Genomic DNA, 25,000 nt, shown 5'->3' on the forward strand with positions numbered 1-25,000 from the left:
GCCAATACGGAAGTAACTAAAACTGCAATTCATCTGAAATTCCGCTAGTCCTGGCCGCTCCTGGCTCCAAAACAGAGCAAATTTCAATTGAGCCCACTGTTAGAATGGCCAACTTTACAGCAGAAAAAAAGGTGTTTACAGCCTGCTACAAAAAAAGATTTTGGTTAATACAGGTAATATCACCCTTCATGACAACTGTGAGGGGGGTGAATTTTTTTATAACTCATCCGTTTCCTTTATATTAAGTTATATTAAGTTTGCATAATTAAGGGAGTGGCCACTTGAGTGACAGCTAGGTCTCGCCGGTCTCCGTCACGTCACCTCAGCTGAATCCGGCAGATTAGCCACTGAACTCGGCGTATTTATCGTATTTCTGTGTTGTTTAATGTGACTTTACACACTCAACTGCCTTTTGGACTTGTTTCCTACAATTATTAGATGGCATGGCATGCTGGGTGAACTTAATTGTGCTCACAAACCATTCACGTGGCCTCCGTTTCCCATGTGAGTAAAGTTATATACTTATATACCATCTCTGTACATGTATTTATTTTATTTAAGATCATTTATCGTTTATATTTATATTTAGAGCTGTAATGCAGAATCTGTCAGATTGATTAGCTGTGGGCTCTAGAACAGTCATCTGAAGCGTTGTCATACAGTGTTATGCTGGATTTCATCAATAGTCTTACAGTAACTAACACAGACTATATCTGAAGTGTTTGTAAGTAATTCGCGTTTTCCTCCTGTTGAAAAACGTCATAAGAACAATGCTTAGAGGCTCAATGTAGTACAGCAGTGTTTTTAAAAGTCTAAACACTTTATTGATATAGTGTACAACCAAGCACAAGTGGTCAGAACACAAACGAGTCACAGGTGATAAAGTATTAAGCATTTCTCCCAAAGTAAAGTGTGTCTGAACCAGGTCCAAGCTAAATGCTAGCAGGTGTCTGTAGCTCCGCTCACTCTCCGCCTCTTTGCCCTTGTTTGGTATCCCGCCGTGGGTGTGATGACGCGTAACCAAAATGGCGACGGTTGGCCACGCCTACTTGTGGCTTCTTTTGCGCTCTTCAGAAACCTATGGGTGACGTCATGGATACTACGTCCATATATTTTACAGTCTATGGTTAACATGCACAAGTAGGGACAGATAAATCATAAGAAAATCACCAAGGCTTACAAATAAACAATATTTTATTGCTGTCATTTTACAAAATGCAGAAAATTATAGCAATATTACAGAGTAAAAACGTCAAATACTGTAAACAGTGGTTAGGGTAAGGACAAGTTCGGTTGTCGCACACGGATTTCAAAATAAAAGTCTGATATAAGCAAAATAAGTAAAAAAATAAATTTTTGTTTTTTTGACTACACACTCCGCGACCCACTGAAAATGTTCCCGCGACCCACTTTTGGGTCATGACCCACCAGTTGAGAAACACTGGCCTAGTAGACTGTGCGTGCGCACGCTGTTACTGTGCTTCAATAAAGTGACTTGTACAAATACTCCGAAATCACGGTTTTATGTATTTTAATCATGTTTCTGTTTTATGGTGTAGTCTAAATAGGATACAGCTGCGGATACACCATCAATTTAGCATCATTTTAGTAAAACTGTAAAACAATAATTAATATGTCTACAGTACTGTGAAGGTTGAGTTTAGGGTTTGGGTAGACGTTAATAAAATACAATAAATGGGAAATTTAATGTCTGATCTGTCTGGTCCGTGTCTGATCTAGCAACAACCCTGTTTTGTGACCAAAACAAGACAAATTTATTCACAGTGTTTTTTTCGTATGTCAGACCAATGTTGAAACAAAACGACACAAGAGCAAAGCATTACAAACTGGTTTAATCGAATTTCAAACAGTTGTATCAGCCTGGATCCGAACCCATTATCCCCCGCATGATAATCAAGAACTCCTACCGCTCCACTAAATCACTTGAAAGTTGAATCTACAAAGTGGGGTTTAATATCTCAATTCGCTCAACTGTTCTTTGCTGAAGCTGTTTCATTCATTCATTTTCTTGTCGGCTTAGTCCCTTTATTAATCCGGGGTCGCCACAGCGGAATGAACCGCCAACTTATCCAGCAAGTTTTTATGCAGTGGATGCCCTTCCAGCTGCAACCCATCTCTGGGAAACATCCACACACACATTTACACACACTTATACACTACTGACAATCTAGCCTACCCAATTCACCTGTAACACATGTCTTTGGACTGTGGGGCACCCGGAGGAAACCCACGCGAAGGCAGGGAGAACATGCAAACTCCACACAGAAACGCCAACTGAGCCGAGGTTCGAACCAGCACCCAGCGACCTTCTTGCTGTGAGGCGACAGCACTACCTACTGTGCCACTGCTTCGCCCTGAAGCTGTTTCAGTGCAATACAAAAACAATGACCACTAGGTGTCACCGTAGAGTGGGGTTTCGAAACGTTTCAAAGCTTTGACACATTTGATTCGACTGTTTCAGGGTTTCATGAAGCTTCGCTTTGCCCACCACTAATAGAAGAAAACAGGACATCAAAAATCAAAGTATCAAAATAACGATAAAACAAACAAAACAAGGAACTAGGTCAGGAACAACATACCAAACTAAACAAGCTAGACAAACGACTCAGTCCAAACAAATGGGTGCAGAGTGTATAAATAGTACAAGAATCAAACGGGAACTGGAGTCAGCTGGGTATGTAATCAGTGTAAGTGAAAGCCGGGTGTGTGCATGTGGAATGTATGGACTTGTAGTTCTTGAACAACTGTAGTTCGCTACTAAAGTTCGCTAGCGAACTACAGTGCCACCTAGTGGACCATGACAGTCATGACACAGTACTTTAACTTTTACTAGAGTCGTTTTAAACATGAGAATCTGAACGTATACTTGAGTAAAGGATGTGTTTACTTTTGCCATCTCTGAACATCACATGAGTAGCAGTGCAATATGGCTGTATATCGTCACTGGTGGGACACTAAGGCATTCAACCACCATACAGCCTAGAAGTGTAAAGTTTAGTTTATTTTGCATTACTCAATGTTAGCAAGCACAACTCAGCATTTTAATGAAGCATTAGTAAACGTTGAACTATTTGAATAAATTAATAAACATTATTATTATTCATTCTTAGTTCATGTTATTTAACACATTAACTAATGTAACCTTATTGCAATGTGCGACCATTTAAATTTATCTGACTAATGTTTATAACAAAAACAGAACAATTCAAAAATAAAACAGAAACAATGTAGGAAAAGGTTTATGATCAGAAAAGAACAAACGATAAAAACAAACCCCATCAAACGAACAGGACAGATATAAAAGAAAGTGTAAACCTAGAAAAAGAGTCAAAAGAACAGCAAGAAGACAAAGAGGACAGAATGAAGAGATATGAGTGAGATTCTCAGGCAGGCAGTAAAGCAGACTAGCGTGAGTTCAGTTCTTCAAGCACTAATTGAACGAGTCAAGCGTGGAATTAATACTGCAAATGGCCTGCCATTAGTCCTTATTAGAGGCCTGTCCTAAATTACATTCAGCGCCATAAACTTTTCAGTGCATATGCTCTGTTTCAACGCTCTAAGCACAATATACTGCATCCTTCATTGAACCATTTCAGACATTTTCCTCAATAAAAATGAATGAGTGAAAGCTGCTCAGATCACATTCAAGTTCATAATCCACCTAAAAGATTAAAAGATTCAGGAAATGGTGTAATGTCTTATGTATGGAGACCCGGAAAGGACGTGATCGTGGAGAAAAAAAATGAGTGGAATTTTGCATTCCCTCGCAAAACTGTTGTTCGACAAACACTTCACTTCATACATGACAACCCTCCTGTTTTTTCCGGGGATTGTGTCGTATTTTACCAGTATATTCTATTATTAGGTATTTTCCCATATTTTTCTCATATGTTTAATCTTGAAAGCATGTTGAAGTGAAGTTTAATTCTAAACTAATTTCGAGAGGAGCATGTGCTCATGATTGACCCAGCTGGTCTACATTAGATGATTATGATCCTCCAATCAAATGATCCCACATCACTATATATATCCTCATTTCCTTTCTACAATTATCTTCCATTGGAAGAAACCCCCCTCCACCCCTTCTTCCTCCTTTATCCAAAATGGGCGGCACGGTGGCCCAGTGACTAGCACTGTTGCCTCACAGCAAGAAAACCAATGGTGTTGGGTCCTCGCTGAGCCATCTGGTATTTCTGTGCGGAGTTTGCATGTTCTCCCCGTGTCCGCGTGGGTTTCCACCGGGTTCCCCGGTTTCCTCCCACCATCCAAATGTGCTCTATATTATAGATAAAATAAGCCTAAACCTTTTTTTATAATGTCTTACTCTCAGGAAGTTCGCCTTGGCCTCAGCAGCGGGGGGGTTTGAGATAGACCTGAGCTCAATCTCCACTCGCCCTGCAAAAGGGGGGGGGAGCCCTGGGCTCGAGGATCCCTTGAGCTCAGGGCTCTCTCCCGGGACAGCATGCCAAACAAGCTATGTATAAATCATGAGCTAAGTGTGAACTCTTGAAATGAATATAAACATGTCTGAATTCACTTTGTTTAAAGTGTTTATACAGTTTATTCCATATGCTATGGAAGTCAATGGATATTTTCCCCAACATTCTTCAGTATGTCTTGTTTTGTGTTGAACTAAAACGAAAGGTGTGAGTAAATGATGACTAAATGTAATTTTTTTCGCTGCACTTTAGAAGCTCTGTCACAAAAACAAATTCCTTGTATGTGTGATTATATAGGCGATAGAGGTGAAAGTAAATTAAATTGTAGTCTTACTGAACAGTCTTTATTGTTATGCACTTAGCAAAAATACTAAGTATTTTGCGATAGGGGCTGCACAGTGGAGCAGTGGGTAGCACGTTCGACTCACAGCAAGAAGGTCGCTGGTTCGAGCCTTACTTGGCATTTCTGTGTAGAGTTCTCCGTGTTAGCGTGGGTTTCCTCTGAGTGCTCCGGTTTCCCCCACAAGTGCAAAAACATGTGATACAGGTGAGTTGAGTAATATAAATTGTATAAAATGTTTCCCAGTGATGGGCTGCGGCTGGAAGGGCATCTGCTATGTAAAACATATGCTGGATAAGTTGGCGGTTCATTCCGCTGTGGTGACCCTAGATTAATAAAGGGACTGAGCCTTGAATGAATGAATGATGAATTGTCCGTTATTTCTCTTTGGATCATCCGAGATGGTCTTTTCCCTCAGGAACGGGTGTGTGATCTCCAGAAAGTGACCACGCTGCAAACGAGCTTTTGTTGAATAGATAGAGAATACACACATGTGATCAGCTAGTCGCTATGGTGACCTGCTCATTTCTGTAATATCTGCCGGGTTACACAATGCAGCTTTAATCTCAAAGCGCCCGGTCACTTTAAATAGACGTCTTAGTGTCCTTCTCAATGCAGGCTGGATAAAACTCCCTCAAATCAGCACGCTGGCGAACAGCGGATCTCTGAGTGCAGGGAAGATTACTCCCGGACAAAGACAACTAAAGCTTATGTTCCCTCAGAAGAAAGATTTAACCCAGAAGTCAGAGAAACTCGTGCTGTATCTGAAATCGTTCCCTATACGCTAATTCAACATTCCCTATATTAGTCCACTAAGGGGTTAGACCAGGGGTGTCCAAACTCGTTTAGCTCGAACTTGCTCCAACACAACTGCCTGGAGCTTTCTAGTATACCTAAAAAGAGCTTAATTCGATGGTTCAGGTTTATTTAATTGGGGTTAGAACTAAAATATGCTGGACAAAGGCCCTTCAGGACTGAGTTTGGGCAGGCCTGGGTTAGACAATGAAACTGAAACGTCTGGTTTTAGACCATAATAATTTATTCAAGAGTTTACACCTATTTTTCAGTATTTTTCATTTGCAGTACAGTTTCATCTGTGTATCTTTAAATGAATAGAAATGAATAAAGTCATTCTTAGAATTTAACTGAGCCTTTATTTGTCATTTATAAGGGATTTATAAAGCATAAATAGTCCTCACTTTAGATTAGGTCACAAAACTAGATGAAGTTGAGTTAATAAAGCGTTTAATAACATGCATAGTAACCATTAATATTTGCCTAAATAATTAAATATAAAATGTTGACGGCGTGGCAGTGGCGCAGTAGGTAGTGCTGTCGCCTCACAGCAAGAAGGTCGCTGGTTCGAACCTCGGTTCAGTTGGCGTTTCTGTGTGGAGTTTGCATGTTCTCCCTGCCTTCGCGTGGGTTTCCTCCGGGTGCTCCGGTTTCCCCCATAGTCCAAAGACATGCGGTACAGGATAATTGGGTATGCTAAATTTTCCGTAGTGTATGAGTGTGTGTGTGAATGTGTGTGTGGATGTTTCCCAGAGATGGGTTGCGGCTGGAAGGGCATCCGCTGCGTAAAAACTTGCTGGATAAGTTGGCGGTTCATTCCGCTGTGGTGACCCCGGATTAATTAAGGGACTAAGCCGACAAGAAAATGAATAAATAAATGAAAAAACGTTGATTTTAATAGTTTGTTAATCATTCTCTAATTCATTTTGAAGGATCCTAAAAACCCTCAGCTACTCTTAAATACAAATGGTTTGTAAATAATGCAATACTTAATTTAGTAATGAAAAATAAACCGATAGCTAAGTATGAAAGTACAATTATGAAGCACATTTTAAATATGTTTACAAGTCAAGAATACAGCATTTGTAGCTGCGGTTATAATATGCTTACTAACGCTTATTAATGTAGAGTTAACGCTTAACAGATAATGAACTCACCATTTGCTAATACTTAATAAATGATTTATAGTGTGTAGTTATTATAAAGTGTTACCAAAAACTCTATCAACACCAACTGGATCCATGTCTTTATTAAGAGGAGACGAGCAGCAAATTCGGATTTCACCATTTCCAGATGAGAAAAGCTTAGACACGTACTATATTTCTATGGTGCGTGCACTGTAATCCACACGTGAGTCCAGCTGCGCTCTCATAGAGGGAAAATGCAAACAAAACCTTCACTGCAGCAAATTATAAACGCAACACTGACGACCGATGTCTCCAAACAATTACATAATCGAGCGCGCTGATTGGTTTGTACCAAGTCATACTCATGAATGAATGCAGCACACTCAGAGACGTAATAAGGCACTCCCAGGTACAGACGTCTAATCTACACACTGGAATACACGTTAAGATCTCATGGCCATGACGCAGCTTCAAAAATTAGTTTCAAACCAGTAGAACACATTTGCTCGAACTAACGCAAAAACAACCAATTTTCACTTTTTATTGAAATATATGGGTCCTAATAGTGTTTTTAGCAGTGTGAGACACATATACGACTGTCAACAGCTCAAAAAATGTGTTTTGACCCTTTAAGAACTATTAAATATTTTGACTATAAACAAGACGAATAGCTCAAAGTTAGATTTTTGTAGCATTGTAGTCCTTCTCACCAGCAGGATCTCGATGCAGCCCAGGATGTACATGGCTCCAGCGTAGGTGGTGCCGAGGTAGAAGCAGATTCCCACCGCTCCACCAAACTCAGGCCCCAGAGAACGAGAGATCATATAATACGAGCCTCCAGCTGTTAAAAAAAACACGATGCAAAAAAAAAAATAGCCTTTTAGGAAACTGAGATATTAATGGAGCATTCTCCTGCTGAAGGCTATAACAAAATAGCTCAATATAACCCCCAATTACAACTTCCTGTTTCTTGGAAAATATTAAGCATGCTTATGGAGAGGCTTTTAGCACTATGGCGATAATAGCAGCCTATCGCTGATGAACAATGAACCCGGCAATTTCTGCTCACCTCTGCTCTCCTCCAATCAGGAGATGAGATGGAGGCGGTCATTAGGACAGGCCACGCTTGTCCAATTATGAATACATAAATACAGCTTTAGGATATTGCTGTCTGGTCATTGCTCGGAGTTGCTACGGTGACCGCTTCCTGTTGCCAAGACAACCCACATGCACATTGTTGAGCTCTAGCACTTACCTGGCACGACGCCGTTCGTGGCAATGGCACTCATGGAGATGGCAGTGAGCATCGTCTGGAAAAAAAGAAAACACAGAACGAGAGAGAAGAGGAGTCAGTTTGGTGAATCAGCACATTCAGGAAATGACAACACCAACAACAATGACCTTCCAACAAAGGTTTGATTCTGATATTACAGAATGATACAAGGCATCGTGGTTTCCATTGTTGGTTTTAGATCCTGACGTTGTACGCAAAACAAAGCAATAAAAGGTGCTTTTCTATTGAGTTTTCCCCCTCAACTGTATGCGAATAAACATGAGAATTTTTGGGTGAGTGTATGATTCTGTGAACTGGTTCTTTTAGAAAATGACTCAAAACTACAGACAAAAAGGATAGAAGGAGGGATGGATGGATAGATATATGGATAGATATACAAATGGATGAACGGATAGATTAATATATGGATGGATGAATAGATAAATAGAAACAAATGGATGGATGGATGGATAGATGGATGGATGGATGGATAGATGGATAGATAGATGGATGGATGGATAGATGGATAGATAAATGGATAAATAGGCACAAATGGATGGATGGATAGATAAATGGATAGATGGATGGATGGATAGATGGATAGATGGATGGATGGATGGATAGATGGATAGAAGGATGGATGGATGTATGTATGGATGGATAGATATATTGATAGATGAATGGATGGATGGATGGATGGATGGATGGAGGGATAAATTGGTAGATATATGGATGGATATACAAATGGATGAACGGATAGATTAATATATGGATGGATGAATGGATAAATAGAAACAAATGGATAGATGGATAGATAAATGGATAGATGGATAGATAGATCGAGTGATGGATAGATTGATGGATGGATAAATGGATAAAATGACACAAATAAATGGATGGATGGATGGATGGATAGATGGATGGATGGATAGATAGATGGATAGATCGATGGATGGATGGATGGATGGATAGATGAATGGAAGGAAGGATGGATAGATGGATGGATGGATAGATGGAGGGATAAAATGATAGATATATGGATGGATATACAAATAAATGAATGATTATATTGGTATATGGATATATGGATGGACTAAAACATGGATAGATGGATAGAAGGATGGATGGATAAATGGATGGATAGATTGATGATAGATAGATAGATCGCTGTATGGATAAATAGACACAAATGGATGGATGGATAGATGGATGGATAAAATAAATAGACAAAAATGGATGGATGGATAGATGGATGGATGGATAGATAGATGGATAGATCGATGGATGGATGGATGGATGGATGGATGGATAGATGGATGGAAGGAAGGATGGATAGATGGATGGATGGATAGATGGAGGGATAAAATGGTAGATATATGGATGGATATACAAATAAATGAATGATTATATTGGTATATGGATATATGGATGGACTAAAACATGGATGGATGGATAGAAGGATGGATGGATAAATGGATGGATAGATTGATGATAGATAGATCGCTGGATGGATAAATAGACACAAATGGATGGATGGATGGATAAATAGACACAAATGGATGGATGGATAGACGGATGGATGGATAAATAGACAAAAATGGATGGATGGATGGATGGATAGATGGATGGGTTGGGATGGGTTGGATGAACGGATGGATGGGAGAATGGATTGATGAGTAGATAGACGGACGGACGGACAGATGGATGGATAAATGGATATATAGACAAATGGATGGATGGATAGAGAGATATATGGATAGATGGATGGATGGATAGATGGATGGATGGATGATGGATGGTTGGTTGGATAAATAGACATGGATTGATGGACATATGGATAGATGGAGGGATAAATTGGTAGATATATAGATGGATATACAAATAAATGAATGATTATATTGGTATATGGATATATGGATGGATTAATATATGGATGGATGGATAGGAGGATGGATGGATAAATGGATGGATAGATTGATGATAGATAGATCGCTGGATGGATAAATAGATACAAATGGATGGATGGATAGATGGACGGGTTGGGATGGGTTGGACGAACGGATGGATGGGAGAATGGATAGATAGATAGATAGATAGATAGATAGATAGATAGATAGATAGATAGATAGATAGATAGATAGATAGATAGATAGATAAATGGATAAATAGACACAAATGGAGGGATGGATGGATGGATGGAAGGATGGATGGATGAACAGACAAATGGATGGATGGATAAATGGATGAATGATAAATAGACACAAATGGATGGATGGATGTATAGATAGATAGATAGATAGATAGATAGATAGATAGATAGATAGATAGATAGATAGATAGAGTGTGTGAGCAATCTGTCAGATAACTTTGATTAAAGCACTTCAGAAGACTTGAAAGTACCAAACAAATGTGCTTTGGTCTGAAAGCTCTTCTGTCTCTTTAAAGTACGAGATGTCTACTTTTAGCACGGACTGAGCCAAAGCAATTGTAAAACGTCCCAGAGATTAAAGTCATCTTTAATTCAGTCTCCAGAAATGCTAATACATCTATTAAAAGCTGTTTCTGTCAGACTGAGCGGGAAAACAGCACAACACTGACACTTCTTTAGAAATTTACACAGAGACATGTGTACTGTATATGTATGTAAATATGTATTCTGTCTATAATGTCTATAACCTACAATGAAAGTCGACTGAGATTATTCTGGAATGAATTGTATTAAGACATGTTCTCACCCTGGATGTAACAATTGTTCTGTTCTTCTTTTTTATTTTTCGGTTAATATACAGTGGGTTTAATGCGCAGTGGTTAGCTAAATCGCCTCACAGCAAGAAGGTTGCTGGTTTGAGCCTCGGATGGGTCAGTTGGCATTTCTGTGTGGAGTTTGCATGTTCTCCCCATGTTTGCGTGGGTTTCCATATGTGGTTTCCCCCACAGTCCAAACGCATGCGCTATAGGTGAATTAAATAAACTAAATTGGCTGTAGTGTATGAGTGTGTGTGTGTAAATGTGAGAGTGTTTGGGTGTTTCCCAGTACTGGGTTGCAGCTGGAAGGGCATCTGCTGTGTAAAACATATGCTGGAATAGTTGCTGGTTCATTCCGCTGATAAATAAGGGACTAAGCTGAAGGAAAATGAATGAATGTTATATATAATGTATTGTCGCACCTGGAAATTGTGCATGTTTTGTATTAGATTTTGTGAGATCATTAAAGGCTGCATACTGAGGACCAAATGTAACTTGAAATAATATATGATTACACTTAAATTAACTGAATTTACAATAATATAATATACAAAAAAAGAAGAAAAAAATTGCACAGAACATCCAGATAGAAGCAGAGAGAGGAATAGCACTCGGTATTGCTAGATACAAGAATTGTTCTCACATTTTCTGCCTCAACACTCTTCAGCTGTGTTAAAATCACTATAATGCACACGGTGTCTCAAGAGTGATGATTAATTAAGTGTGTGAGAACACCCACGTCACTGTCAGAGATGGTGACAGACGAAACACACACACGCACACACACATGCAAAGTCTGAAATGTGCATTACTCCGTGTACAAATTAGCCAGCAGCTAGCTCTCTGCAACTCTCACATGGTCACCCACTGAAGCTAAGCAGGGCTGCGCCAGGTCAGTACCTGGATGGGAGATCACATGGGAAAGCTAGGTTGCTGCCGGAAGTGGTGTTACTAATGCTGTTCACACCAGACGCGGAACGCGCGGATAAATCACGCTATTCGCGCGTAAACAGTCACGTGAACATTTGAGGTTACTCGCTTCATTCGTGTGTCAAATTCACTTCAGAACAGACTCAGATTTGCGTGATGGGCAGGGCTTCTGTCTGCCCCGTGACTCTAGCTTCATAGCTAAAGGGCTAACATGGATTTTATGAAGAAAATAACAGTGTTAATGTGCTTTATGAAGGATGATAAACAGCGTCGATACGTTTAGAGCCGTGTCTGAGTCCACTACATCCTTTCAGAGGTGCATCCAGCTCTGTGAGCTCATAAACTCCTCCAGAAACTGAACCTGGCTGATGGAGGTTTTCAGCGGTCCTGCCTAGTTTAATGAACTTCTTGTCGGTGTCTGCTGGGGGATTTCCCCTGGGACACTGACAACAGGCGATACGTCACAATCACGCCCCCACAAGAGCAAGCTGATTGGTTAACGCGGCGCGAATGTCCGCTGAAGTTCAGATTTTCGAACGCGAGTGATTCGCGTCAAACAGACAAAAACGCTCAATTCGCGCCACGCCATTCGCGCAATTCTCGTCATTCCCGCCGCGCCATTCGCACGTATCGCACCGAAGGATGTCTATTTGCGCGTTTGCATTGACTTAACATGTAAATCACTCACGCTTGACGCGCGTTCCGCGTCTGGTGTGAACGCAGCATAAGGCTGCATCCGAAACCGCCTACTACTCAGTAGGCACTGCATTTGAATTTAAACGTACTACTCGGCCGTTAGAAAAGTACGTTCTATACAGTATGAATGTGAAAAGTATGAATGGAATTCGGACGTACTACATCTGCCATTTTGTCATGGTCACATGACCTACCTGCGTCATTTGCGTCACTTTACTCCCATTTATGAATTCTCTCGTGGGTATTATGGGATAGTGCAGCGTGCATGGGATGCGCACACTCCAGAATCTCGGCGGAAGTAGTAAGTCATCCGGGTACTTCTCGCATACTGATTTTCGAATTCCATGAATTCGGACATACTACTCAGCTCGCATACTGATTTTAGCGTACTATATAGTATGGAAGTATGCAGTTTCGGACGCAGCCTAAGACCAGCAGGGGTATAAGTGGGTCCTAATGCCCCAATATATTAATGGGGACTCTATACTGATCAGTGATCGCCATCTTTTGGATGAGATGTTAAACTGAGGTAGTTAAAAACCGTCAGGTTAGGAGGTCGTTTAACCCCAAAACAAATTTGCCCACTGGCCTCTGTTCCTCATGGCCTCCTAACCATCCCCATACCCCACTTCATCACTCAGGCCCCGTTTACACTAATGCGTTTTAGTTTGAAAACGGTTACGCCAACCGTCCACACTACGCCGGAGTTCTCGAGTGCCGAAAACGGAGCGTTTTGAAAACGCTGGAGAGGCCGTTTTCATTCTGAAACGCTGCTGCTCCATCTCAGTGTGGATGATGGAAAACGGAGACATCTGAAAACGGAGGCGGGACAGCCGACGTTCGCCTCTCTGATTGGGGCTTTTCCTCAATATTAAGTAGCCTAACACACACAGTTCAGTCCTGCATCCTCTCCTTGTAAGTTCAGACTTCGCAAGTTTGATCAAGGCTGCAGTCTCTTCTTCTAAGTTTGGTATGGAAAACAGACTATACCGAGGACACGGGTAAATCTTCAAAGGGAACAGTGTATTTTATAACTTCATTCACATCACCCTGGCTACCTTGTTTCACTTTCTCAACAATAACATGAAAACATGATTTAGGGAATTGCCTATTTTCATTTTAATATTAACAACTTAACAGACAGCAGAAATGTTGAGGCGTCGTGCTGCATATATGAGCGTCATCTTCACTGTGTGGATATTTATAACAAAACGGAGCCGATAACAACTGCCTCCTTCCAATTTCAGTGAAAATACGAAACACACCCTCTCTTTTACTGAATATTAGTTTTAATAATCGATAATGGCCATTATAAAAGTATAACATACAATAAGTTTATACATTATAGGAAATAAAGGCAAGCGATCAGTCAATATACAGGAATGTACATGGATTAATCATTAGCTTATCTTTGCGCTCAGCCAAAACACGTTACTTGAGAACAAGTAATAGATTCCAAAGACAACAAGATGAATGAAATATCACGTTTAATAAATATAGTGAGATTGGATCCAGCGGGAGATGCTTGATGAGAAGTCCGACTAGCACAGCTCTCATCTGGGTAGATGGGCTGCAGCGCTTGCCCGAGTGTGTGTGTGTGGTCACGTGATGTGTATTTTCAGCATTTTAGTGTGGACGGAGAGCTGTTCAGAAACGCTGGGTAAAACACAAGTGTGGACGCGGATCGTTTTCATTCTAAAACGCCGTTTTAAAACTAAAATACACTAGTGTAAATGGGGCCTCAGTTTCCTCTTCACCAATTAGCTGGTGTGTGTGATCTGGCACAATATGGCTGTCGTCGCTTTATCCAGGTGAGAGCTGCACACTGGTGGTGGATAAGGAGATTCTCCTCAAACATGTTTACATTTACATTTCGCTAAAAAGTTGAGAAGGCTAAATAAGCAACGCCACTGAAGCAGCGCCGACAGATCCACAATGCAGCTCGGCACCGCCTGACGCCACCCATTCAAAGTCAATGGGAAGTGTTGAAGCTGATGCACCGTGTGAATGGGGTGTAAGGCAGGGGTCTCAAACTCAATTTGTCAGGGGGCCATTTCAGAGACTGACAAATGATAGGAGGGCAGTCTATCATTAGTTACGAGCTTATACATAATATCGTGATGATAACATGATCGTTGTTTTCAATGATTTCATGAAGATAAATACCAAAGAATAATGCAACTGGAATCACTACAGCAGTCGCTATGGTCGATCTTATATGTGTGCGGGTGTTGTAGTGGTGTCCTATTTCTTAGGGGTGAATTTGAAGCCCTTCCATTTCACACTCTGTTTTAAGGGTCAAGGAAAGAGGTAGGGGTAAAAAACTAGATCTGGGATTGGGCCTATATTAAACATTTTAAAGCACTTCACAGGACCTTTAAGGAAATGGTAAGCAGCATACGGTATATACAGCAGGATGTGCAGTAATTCAATTGTAAAAGCCTTGTATTTTCTCTCTGGGAGCAGTAAGATGTATAAAGCACCCCTTGAGTGCACTTGTTTTCCTCTCTGTAAAGAAAGCCGCTTCTCCAAGTTTGTATCCATCATCAGGCAAAGCTCTCTGGCTGTTTGTAAAAAAGCTCTTCAGTCACTCTGGTGCGTTGGAGTTTAATCCAGCATGGATGCAGCCAAACAGGGATTCAACAACACCATACATCCATTTAAAAAGCACCCAGATGCTTTCAGACAAAAACACACCGCGGTTAAAAGCTCCTCGTCTATATGTGCTACCGCTAAACATAAAAAAGCTGCAGGTTTTAGGTCAGTTTTCTTTTCTGACACAGTGTGTGTGTGTGTGTGTGTGTGTTTGTGTCCTGGCAGTGATTCTGATTATGTTTTTATTAAGCTGACAGCATTTAAGGTGATGTTTATAATCAGGCTTTATAGAACGAGATCACCTCATGGCATGAATCAATCAGCTTACATTTGATGTCATAATCATGATCAGATGTTTGAATGATATCAAATACATAATTTGCTAAAATAACACTATACATATCTTTTTTTTGATTTGCATTTCTTTATATGGTTTCATTGATGTGTCCATATTAGTGCTGGGAAAATATTTAATCATGATTAATCATTTATTCATTCGTTTTCTTTTCGGCTTAGTCCCTTTATTAATCTGGGGTCGTCACAGGGGAATGAACTGCCAACTTATCCAGCACATGCCCTTCCAGCCGCAACCCAACACTGGGAAACATCCATACACACTCATTCACACACATACACTACGGACAATTTAGTTTACCCAATTCACCTATACCACATATCTTTGGGCTTGTGGGGTAAACCGGAGCACCCGGAGGAAACCCACGCGAACACGGGAAGACCATGCAAACGCCAACTGACCCAGCCAAGGCTCAAACCAGCGACCTTCTTGCTGTGAGGCAAATGATTAATCACATAATAAATAAAGATTTGTATATAATATAATATAATATAATATAATATAATATAATATAATATAATATAATATAATATAATATAATATAATATAATATAATATAATCTAATATAATATGGGCGACATGGTGGTGGTAGTAGGTGCTCCGGTTTTTCCCCACAGTCCAAACACATGTGGTATACTGTAGTGTGTGTGTGTGTGTGTGTGTGAGAGAGAGAGAGAGAGAGAGACTGAGTGCGCAAGGGTGTTTCCCAGTACTGGGTTGCAGCTGGAAGGGCATCCACTGTGTAAAACATATGCTGGGTAAGTTGGCGGTTCATTCTGCTGTGGCAACCCCTGATAAAGGGACTAAGCCAAAGGAAAATAGAAGAATGAAAGATAATATAATATAAATATCTATGTAATTTTTGTATACATTAATTTATGTAAGTGTGTTATACATAAGAAATATATATATATATATATATATATATAGACAGACAGACAGACAGACAGACAGACAGACAGACAGTTAGATGGATGGATGGATGGATGGATGGATGGATGAATAGACAGACAGACAGACAGACAGATAGATGGACGGACGGACGGACAGACAGATAGATAGATATAATCACACACAAATGAAAAAAATACTTTTAAAGATTTTAATAATACAAGTTAAATAATCACTTTTTTATCATTTACTATACATTACAGTAAGCAGAATTTAAGGATAAAAATGAAAAGCAACTGAATAATATATAAAATGTGCCTCAATATTATGTTCATTTATTGTTATATTACAAATATGCATTTATAAAAAGCCTTGTTGATTATTAGTGTAGTTTTTATTTTATTTTGTTTAGCAAATTTGCAAATATATTAGTTTTTGTTCTATATATTCTGAAATGAACATTTACTTCAGTTTTATTTGATACTTTTACAACATTATTAGCTTTTTTTTTTGCTTAAATATTTTATCTAAAAGATTTTATGACAAACATTTATATATATATATATATATATATATATATATATATATATATATATATATATATATATATATATATATATATATATATATATATATATATATATACTGTATATATATATATATTATACATTTTTTAAAAGTCTGTTTTAAGAATTCATTATTTTGGCTTGAAAATCCCTTTTCATTCATTCATTTTCCTTCGGCTTAGCCCCTCATTTATCAGGGGTCGCCACAGCGGAATGATCCGCCAACTATTCCAACTATTTTATGCAGCGGATGCCCTTTCAGTTGCAACCCAATACTGGGAAACAACCATACAAACTCTTTCAAACATACACTAATCCACTACAAACAATTTAGCCTATTTTAAACCTACAAACAATTTTACCCATTCCCTATATCCCATGTGTTTGGACTGTGGGGAAAACGAGAGGAAACCTAAACGAATACAGGGAGAACCAGCAACCTTCTTGCAGTGAGGCAACAGAGCTAACCACTGAGACACTGCACCACCCATATCATATGATATATATATATATATTTATATAATGTTTTTTTAATTAGGTTGGTTTTAGTTGATGAAAAAGATATCAATAATAATGAATTCTGCTTTGATTCTGTGCCTTATTCTCAACCGTTTTAACCGAAACATGTGACATAACTTCATTTTAAAAGGCGACAGGATAAACCGAGAGTTCTGCATACATTAAAATATGCAGATTTCTTATTTAAAACCCAGGCACATTGTGTGAAAATGCACAGCCTTCAGAGACGCTCAGAGATGATGAAGGCTTTACAGGATCCTTCAATCGGAGGTTAAAGCGGCCTCAGAGAGCCATTCTGCAGGTGTGCATGAAAATACAACTAGATTACAGATGACGTTCGCCTGACTTTAGCTGTGCATCTCAATGACTTCCAGCCCATCCAAGGAGACAGCTTTAAAAAAATGTGCATGTATGATTTATGTGTCCGTCTGTAGCGTCAGCTCTGTGCTTTCAGAACGAGTGTATATGGAGTTTAAGTCTAAATTATTCGCCCTTCTGTGGTTTTTTTCTCCCCAAATATTTCCCAAATGATGTTTAACAGAGCAAGGAATTTTTCACAGTATTTCCTATATCAGGGGTTTTCAAAGTCTAAGACAGTGGGCCTCCCTTTTTTCACAACTTATCCATTGGCGCCCCCTTCCTCCCAAACACGCACACACACACACACACACACACACACACACACACACACACACACACACACACACACACACACACACACACACACACACACGCGCACACACACACACACACACACACACACACACACACACACACACACATATATATATATATATATATATATATATATATATATATATATATATATATATATACATACAGTATATATAAAGACACAGACAGATGTCAGACTGTTAACTCACTTTTATCATCATTTGCATGAAAGTGCAATTATTTACAGAGTAATAACAAGTATTTTAATATAACGTTTTTAAAACTAGGATGATGGTTCAATATGAACAGAACAGATCCAAGAACTGTCCATCCCAGTCAAAACAGTCGAAGTTTAGCGGGTCTCAAGCTGTCATTAGCCAAAATATCTTGACAAACCACACATAAAGGTCGTGGTTCATCAGCTGGTCCTGTCCACGTAAATCCTAAACTCAAATACTGATCATCAGACCGTCGTCTTTTGAGTTTAAGCCCTGAACTTGAAGGCTTTGAATCGGGGGGGTCTCAGAAACCGATCCATTGTATTAGCAGGCATATACCTGTATTGGCAGGCTTGCCAAACAGAAGCGAATTCACAGCTATGGCCTTCTGGGTAAAAAAGGTTTTCTTATTTTTGACGTATTATTTTTTTTAGCTTTGTTTAATTAAAACGTTTAAATATAATAAAAAATACATATAGTAATTAAACTTAATAATTATATTTTCATTATATAATATTTTTTCCCGCGCCTCACACTTTGAAAACCCCTGTCCTATATTATTTTATTTCCTGGAGAAAGTCTTATTTGTTTTTATTCAGCTAGAAAGAAGCATTTTTTAACTAAAAACATTTTCAAGAGTTCACACTAAGCTGATGATTGTTTATAAAGCGTGTTTGGCATGCTGTCCCGGGAGAGAGCCCAGGGCTCCCTCCAGTTTGCGAAGCGAGAGTAGAGTTTGAGCTCGGGTAGATCTCGAGAACTCCCCTGCTGTAGTAGCTAATGAACAGATAGTGATTGCTCTTGAGACATAGCTACTTACCAGGAGCATGTCAATGGTACGATTTAGATTAATCAGTTAACTTAAGCTGCATGTTTTTGGAGGGTGGGAGGAAACCGGGGTACCCGGGGGAAACCCACCTAAGCACGGGGAGAAACTCTGCACAGAAATGTCGACTGGATTGGTAAGGACTAGAAGCAGTGACGTTTTTGCTGTGAGGCAACAGTGCTAACCACTGGGCCACCGTGCCACCCATCTAGGCAAGGAGGAGGAGTAGGGTGGAAGGGGGTAATCCTCAAAATGAAGATGGCTGTGATATGGAACTGAGGGTATTTATAGTGGCTAAGGAGTCGTCTGATTGGTGAATCATGAATTGGATAACGTGAGACCAGCTGCAAGCAATCATAAGCACATGATCCTCTCGAAATTAGTTTAGAATTAACCTTCACTTAAGGTCAATATTATTAGCCCCTTTAAGCAATATTTGTTTTCAGTTGTCTACAGAACAAATCATAGTTATACAATGATTTGTTTAATTAAACTAACTTGCCTAATTACCCTAAGATTAACCTCTATTATCTCTCTGCGTTAGTTACCGGTTGAAGCTCCGATCCAGGTCAAATCACTGACGCTTGCCTACAGTACAGCCACTGGCACTGCACCCTGATACCTCCACCTGCTTCTGAAGGTCTACACCCCCTCAGGAGCCTCTGATCAGGGTGGGAGCACAGCATTGTGTTTCCATCGCAGAAACGCTATAAGTCACTTTCCAAAACCTTTTCATTCACTGTTCCTCGCTGATGAAATGATCTTCCTATTCTTACTCAGACTGTGAATACACTGGTATCCTTCAAAGGACAACTAAAAACCCATCTCTTCAGAGAATACCTGAACCCCAGTGAACAATACCAAAACCACCTATGGAAGCACTTTCTCTCTCGCTCTCCTACTCTAGCACTACACTCACTGGTCACTTTATTAGGTACACCTGTCTAACTGCTCGTTAACGCAAATTTCTAATCAGCCAATAACATGGCAGCAACTCAATGCATTTAGGCATGTGGACATGGTCGAGACGATCTGCTGCAGTTCAAACCGAGCATCAGAATGGGGAAGAAAGGGGATTTAAGTGACTTTGAACGTGGCATGGTTGTTGGTGCCAGATGGGCTGACCTGAGTATTTCAGAAACTGCTCATCTACTGGGATTTTCACGCAAAACCATCTCTAGGGTTTACAGAGAATGGTCAGAAAAAGAGAAAATAACAAGTGAGCGGCAGTTCTGTGGGCGCAAATGCCTTGTTGATGCCAGAGGTCAGAGGAGAATGGCCAGACTGGTTCCAGTTGATAGAAAGACAACAGTAACTCAAATAAGCACTCGTTACAACCGAGGTCTGCAGAAGAGCATCTCTGAACACACAACACATCTAACCTTGAGGCAGATGAGCTACAGCAGCAGAGGACCAGTACAGTAAAAACTGAGGCTACATACACAAGCTCACCCAACCTGGACAATAGAAGATTGGAGAAACGTTGCCTGGTCTCATGAGTCTCCATTTCTGCTGCGACATTCGGATGGTCGGGTCAGAATTTAGCATCAACAACATGAAAGCATGAATCTATCCTGCCTTGTATAAACAGTTCAGGCTGCTGGTGGTGGTGTAATGGTGTGGTGGATGTTTTCTTGGCACACTTTGGGCCCATTAGGACCAACTAAGCATTGTGTCAACGCCACAGACTACTGTAGTATTGTTGCTGACCATGTCCATCTCTTTATGACCACAGTGTACACATCTTCTGATGGCTACTTCCAGCAGGATAACACACCATAACATGTGAATCAACTCAGACTGGTTTCTTGAACATGACAATGAGTTCACTGTACTCAAATGGCCTCCACAGTCACCAGATCTCAATCCAATAGAGCACCTTTGGGATGTGGTGGAACGGGAGATTCGCATCATGGATGTGCAGCCGACAAATCTGCAGCAACTGCGTGATGCTATCATGTTAATGTGGACCAAAATCTCTGAGGAATATTTCCAGCACCTTGTTGAATCTATGCCAAGAAGGATTGAGGCAGTTCTGAAGGCAAAAGGCGGTCAAACCCGGTACTAGTAAGGTGTACCTAATAAAGTGGCCGGTGAGTGTAAATTCTCTGACCACAAACAAGTTACTTTGAATAATCAGCACTTCTATGTAATGCCTCTTCTTTGTTGAATTGTTGAATACCCCCTCAATTGGAAAAAAAAAGCAAAATGACTAAATATAAATGTAGTTAAGCCTTTAAATGTCATTTAAGCTGTATAGAAGTGTCTTGAAAAATATGTAGTCAAATATTATTTACTGTCATCATGGCAAAGATAAAATAAATCAGTTGTTAGAGATGAGTTATAAAAACTATTATGTTTAGAAATGTGTTGAGAAAAAAAATGTCGTTGTTAAACTGAAATTAGGGAATAAATATAAAGGAACTCAAATTTAACAGGAGGGCAAACAATTCAACTGTATGTATATGCATCATAATCACAAGATGCTATCGATGTCATCTGAAATTAGCAGCTCGTTGCCAGGCGCTTTTCATGGCGTTCGGTCTCTCATGGCAACAGATGGAGAGGAGGAGAAACGCTGACTCTTTCATACATCACAGAGACGGAGACGCTCGCATCTTTAAGACAGACTGAAGCCATTCGAAATGCAGCAATGAATCATTAAAGCACACAAACAACAGCATTGATCCACTTTCAGGCTCAGGGATATTGACAGATGACGGAGAGCGCTTCAGTTATTTATGGCTTGTGACAGCTGTGAAGCTTCTGATTATTCATGGGAATACATTAATACATGACTGTGAATTGTTATTCATGTGCGGGTTGTGTATTTTGCGGGTGGAGATGTAATCAAATGAATACTTAAAGGGATAGTTCCAAAGGGATAGTTTGCTGTTTAACACCGAAGAAGATTTATATGAGAGACACATGAAAAAATACTACTTTATGATCCGCACTATAGTAAGTGTATTGTACTGTATATATTATAGCATTTACTACACTATACACTACCTGACAAAAGCAACCCAAGCTCATTCTGAAAACGTAGCCCCGCGGACGTTTCTGGAGACGGCGATTCACGTGGCTGGAGGTACGTACGGCCGCGTTTAGTTTTTTTTAAAGGGAACGCTGCGGGGCGGTGTGGCGCCGCTCCGATCCACCTCTTCGCGATTGCCGGCCGACAGCTCGCCTCCGAGTGGAGGGCTTTCCCGATGTAACCAGTTTGTCCGCTTAGCTCACAGCGTTGCGTCGGCGGAGCGGAGGCCCCGGAGGAGGAGGAGGCGGCTGCGGGCACGACGACCGGGATAGAGTCCGGGGACCAGCGGTTCCAGAAATCAGGTAAAATGAAAACAGAATCCGAAAAATAAGGGCGAGAACGGAGGAGGAAGAGGAGGGCGGCCGGGTCGGCCGATCCGGCAGCTTTTCGCGCGAGAACAGCGAGCACAGCGGCCTCTTGCGGATCCGCGAAAACAAAAAACGCTCGAATACGTACCTCCCGGGACGTATCTCGCGGGCCGCAGAAACGTCCGCGGGGCTACGTTTCCACAAAGAGCCCGGGTTGGACAAAAGTCTTGTCGTTGATTCCAGTTGTAAGGGAAACAAATAATAACTTGACTTTTAGCTTCTACTTGCAGAAGGTCGATTTTTCAAATGAACCCATCCCAATCTTTATAAATACTGCAGAAATACCTGCATGGATCCAAGACTCTCACAGAAATCTGTCAAGTTTGGTGAAGGAAAAATCATGGTTTGGGGTTACATTCAGTATTGGGGCGTGTGAGAGATCTGCTGAGTGGATGGCAACATCAACAGCCTGAGGTATCAAGACATTTGTGCTGCCCATTACACTACAAACCACAGGAGAGGGACAATTCTCCAGCAGGATAGCGCTCCTGCTCATACTTCAGCCTCCACATCAAAGCTCCTGAAAGCAAAGAAGGGCAAGGTGCTCCAAGCTGTCGTGTGGCTGTCGTTGTGTATGTGGTGTGGAGAGACCCCCCTCATGATTGTTAAGCGCTTTGGGGCATACACAATAAATGCGCTATATAAATACACATTACTTACTTACTGTACATTATTTCTGTTCAGATACAAGACATCTGTCTAAGCAAAGTTAGACCTTACTGTCCTAAGTAAATAATTAAAATCAATCCAATTAATTTAGATTACAGATTTTATTTTATAGTTTATTTTTCTTTTGTTTTTGTTTTTAGTTTTTTTTGCTTCGGGACTGGTCAGGTCCAACTCGTCTCTGTTTCATTTCGTTTCGCGTTGCGTAACATCCACACATCCACACACTCATACACTACAGACAATGTAGCCTACCCAATTCACCTGTACCGCATGTCTTTGGACTGTGGGGGAAACCGGAGTACCCGGAGGAAACCCACACAAACGCAGGGAGAACATGCAAACTCCACACAGAAAAGCCAACTGAGCCGAGGATCGAATCAGCGACCCAGCGACCTTCTTGCTGTGAGGCGAACGTGCTACCCACTGCGTCGACAATTTTACAGTATGTCTAATAATTTTTTTCTTCTGGAGAAAGTCTTATTTGTTTTATTTCGGCTAGAATAAAAGCAGCTTCAAATTTTTTTAAACACAATTTTAATGTCAAAATTATTAGCCCCTTTAAGCTTATTTTTTTTTCGATAGTCTACAGAACAAACCATCTTTATACAATAACTTGCCTAATCACACTAACCTGCCTAGTTAACCTAATTAACCTAGTTAAACCTTTAAATGTCACTTTAAGCTGTATAGAAGTGTCTTGTAAAATATCTAGTCAAATATTATTTACTGCCATCATGACAAAGAAATGATTTATTAAAACTATTATGTTTAGAATTGAGTTGAAAAAAATCTTCTCTCCGTTTAACAGAAATTAGGGGAAAAAATTAACGGGGGGGGGGGGGGGGGGGTAATTTAGAGGGGTTAATAATTCTGACTTCAACTGTACATCTGTTTGCCTCAGTGTTGACCATTGCTTGTCTGTCTGACCATCTCTGTATAATAAACCCTGAGTTTGGATCAGCACTTCTCTTGACAGCGTCCCCTTCACGTGACAATTTACACAATGTAACAAATGACTAATTTCAGTGTAAGTACATACTGTATCAGATAAGGCCACTAAGTAGAAAGTGGGATCCCATTTTATAAAGTGAAATCATCAGACTGGAGTAAAAATTCTAGTTTTGCATCAGAGAAATAAATAAAAATCTAAAATATTTTACGGTTACAAAACTACTATTTAATCCTTAATATTATTTCACATTTTGTCCAATTTTTTCAGATTTTTTTCATAAACTTAGTGAGCAAAACGAAAAATCTAAATATACAAAAAGAGTTGTGACGTAAAACGTGCCATTATTTATTAACTATTGTTTCTTTGGTTGGTTGTCATAGTATCCGTCTAGTGACTATTGGCTCTTGCTACTGAAGGCAGATGGTGTGATTGGCCAGGAAAACTGGTTCAAGCAGCCGGTGCCCTACATCGTCCAATCATAGGCTGCCGCCAGCATGTGATTAGCATATGGAGGTCTGTGATGATATGCAGAGCGTTTGGACTCGTGTGGGTGGAAATGGAGCAGATCTTACATCATGAGCCTCGTGTTATAGTTAATATAAAACTATTAGCGTCTTAACAAACCCATCTGAGTGAGAAAACTGCTGCTTATACACTTATTAAAGCTAATGAACTGAAGCTGTTGAATTCTTTCAGAATGCAGATATACTGCATGAAAATAAATTGCTTCAAGGATTCACAGCTCATGCAGTACTTATTTAGGTTTCATCTCGATATTTCTCAGATATTTAAATTATTTTGGCATATACCCTGTAAAACATATCTGAAATAAATATCTAAATAAGTTTTAGTTGAATGAAATCAACATTTCTATTCTCTCGTTCATTCATTAATTCATTTATTTATCAGGGAGTTGCCACAGCGGAATGAACCGCCAACTATTCTAGCTTATGTTTTATGCA

The 25,000-nt window shown here is 40.1% G+C and overlaps 3 protein-coding genes across 21 annotated transcripts in view; 2 read left to right on the forward strand and 1 right to left on the reverse strand.

The window, feature by feature from the left end:
* slc12a5a (solute carrier family 12 member 5a) overlaps nt 1-25,000 on the reverse strand; it is a 2,560,186-nt gene that overhangs the window by 1,482,607 nt on the left and 1,052,579 nt on the right. For 17 of the 19 annotated variants that reach the window (XR_015494310.1, XR_015494308.1, XM_087258141.1 and 14 more), the window contains 2 exons: nt 7,978-8,032; nt 7,433-7,563 (listed from right to left, as the gene is read on the reverse strand). Coding sequence is in view for 16 of the 19 variants with exons in the window: in XM_087258141.1 (XP_087114267.1) it covers nt 7,433-7,563; nt 7,978-8,032 (186 nt within the window). In the remaining 3 variants the exon portion in view is untranslated. Of the gene's footprint in view, nt 1-7,432; nt 7,564-7,977; nt 8,144-25,000 lie in introns of all 19 variants that reach the window. The other 2 variants (XR_015494309.1, XM_087258150.1) reach the window with 1 other exon arrangement.
* The window catches only part of nav1b (neuron navigator 1b), a 947,042-nt gene that overhangs the window by 723,211 nt on the left and 198,831 nt on the right, over nt 1-25,000 (forward strand). The gene's annotated exons all lie outside the window — the stretch shown is intronic.
* LOC148679702 (uncharacterized) overlaps nt 1-25,000 on the forward strand; it is a 378,972-nt gene that overhangs the window by 300,567 nt on the left and 53,405 nt on the right. The gene's annotated exons all lie outside the window — the stretch shown is intronic.

Source organism: Danio rerio, chromosome 6, assembly GCF_052040795.2.
Source record: "Danio rerio strain M-AB ecotype USA chromosome 6, GRCz13ab, whole genome shotgun sequence".
In the NCBI taxonomy this organism is placed as follows: Eukaryota; Metazoa; Chordata; class Actinopteri; order Cypriniformes; family Danionidae; genus Danio; species Danio rerio.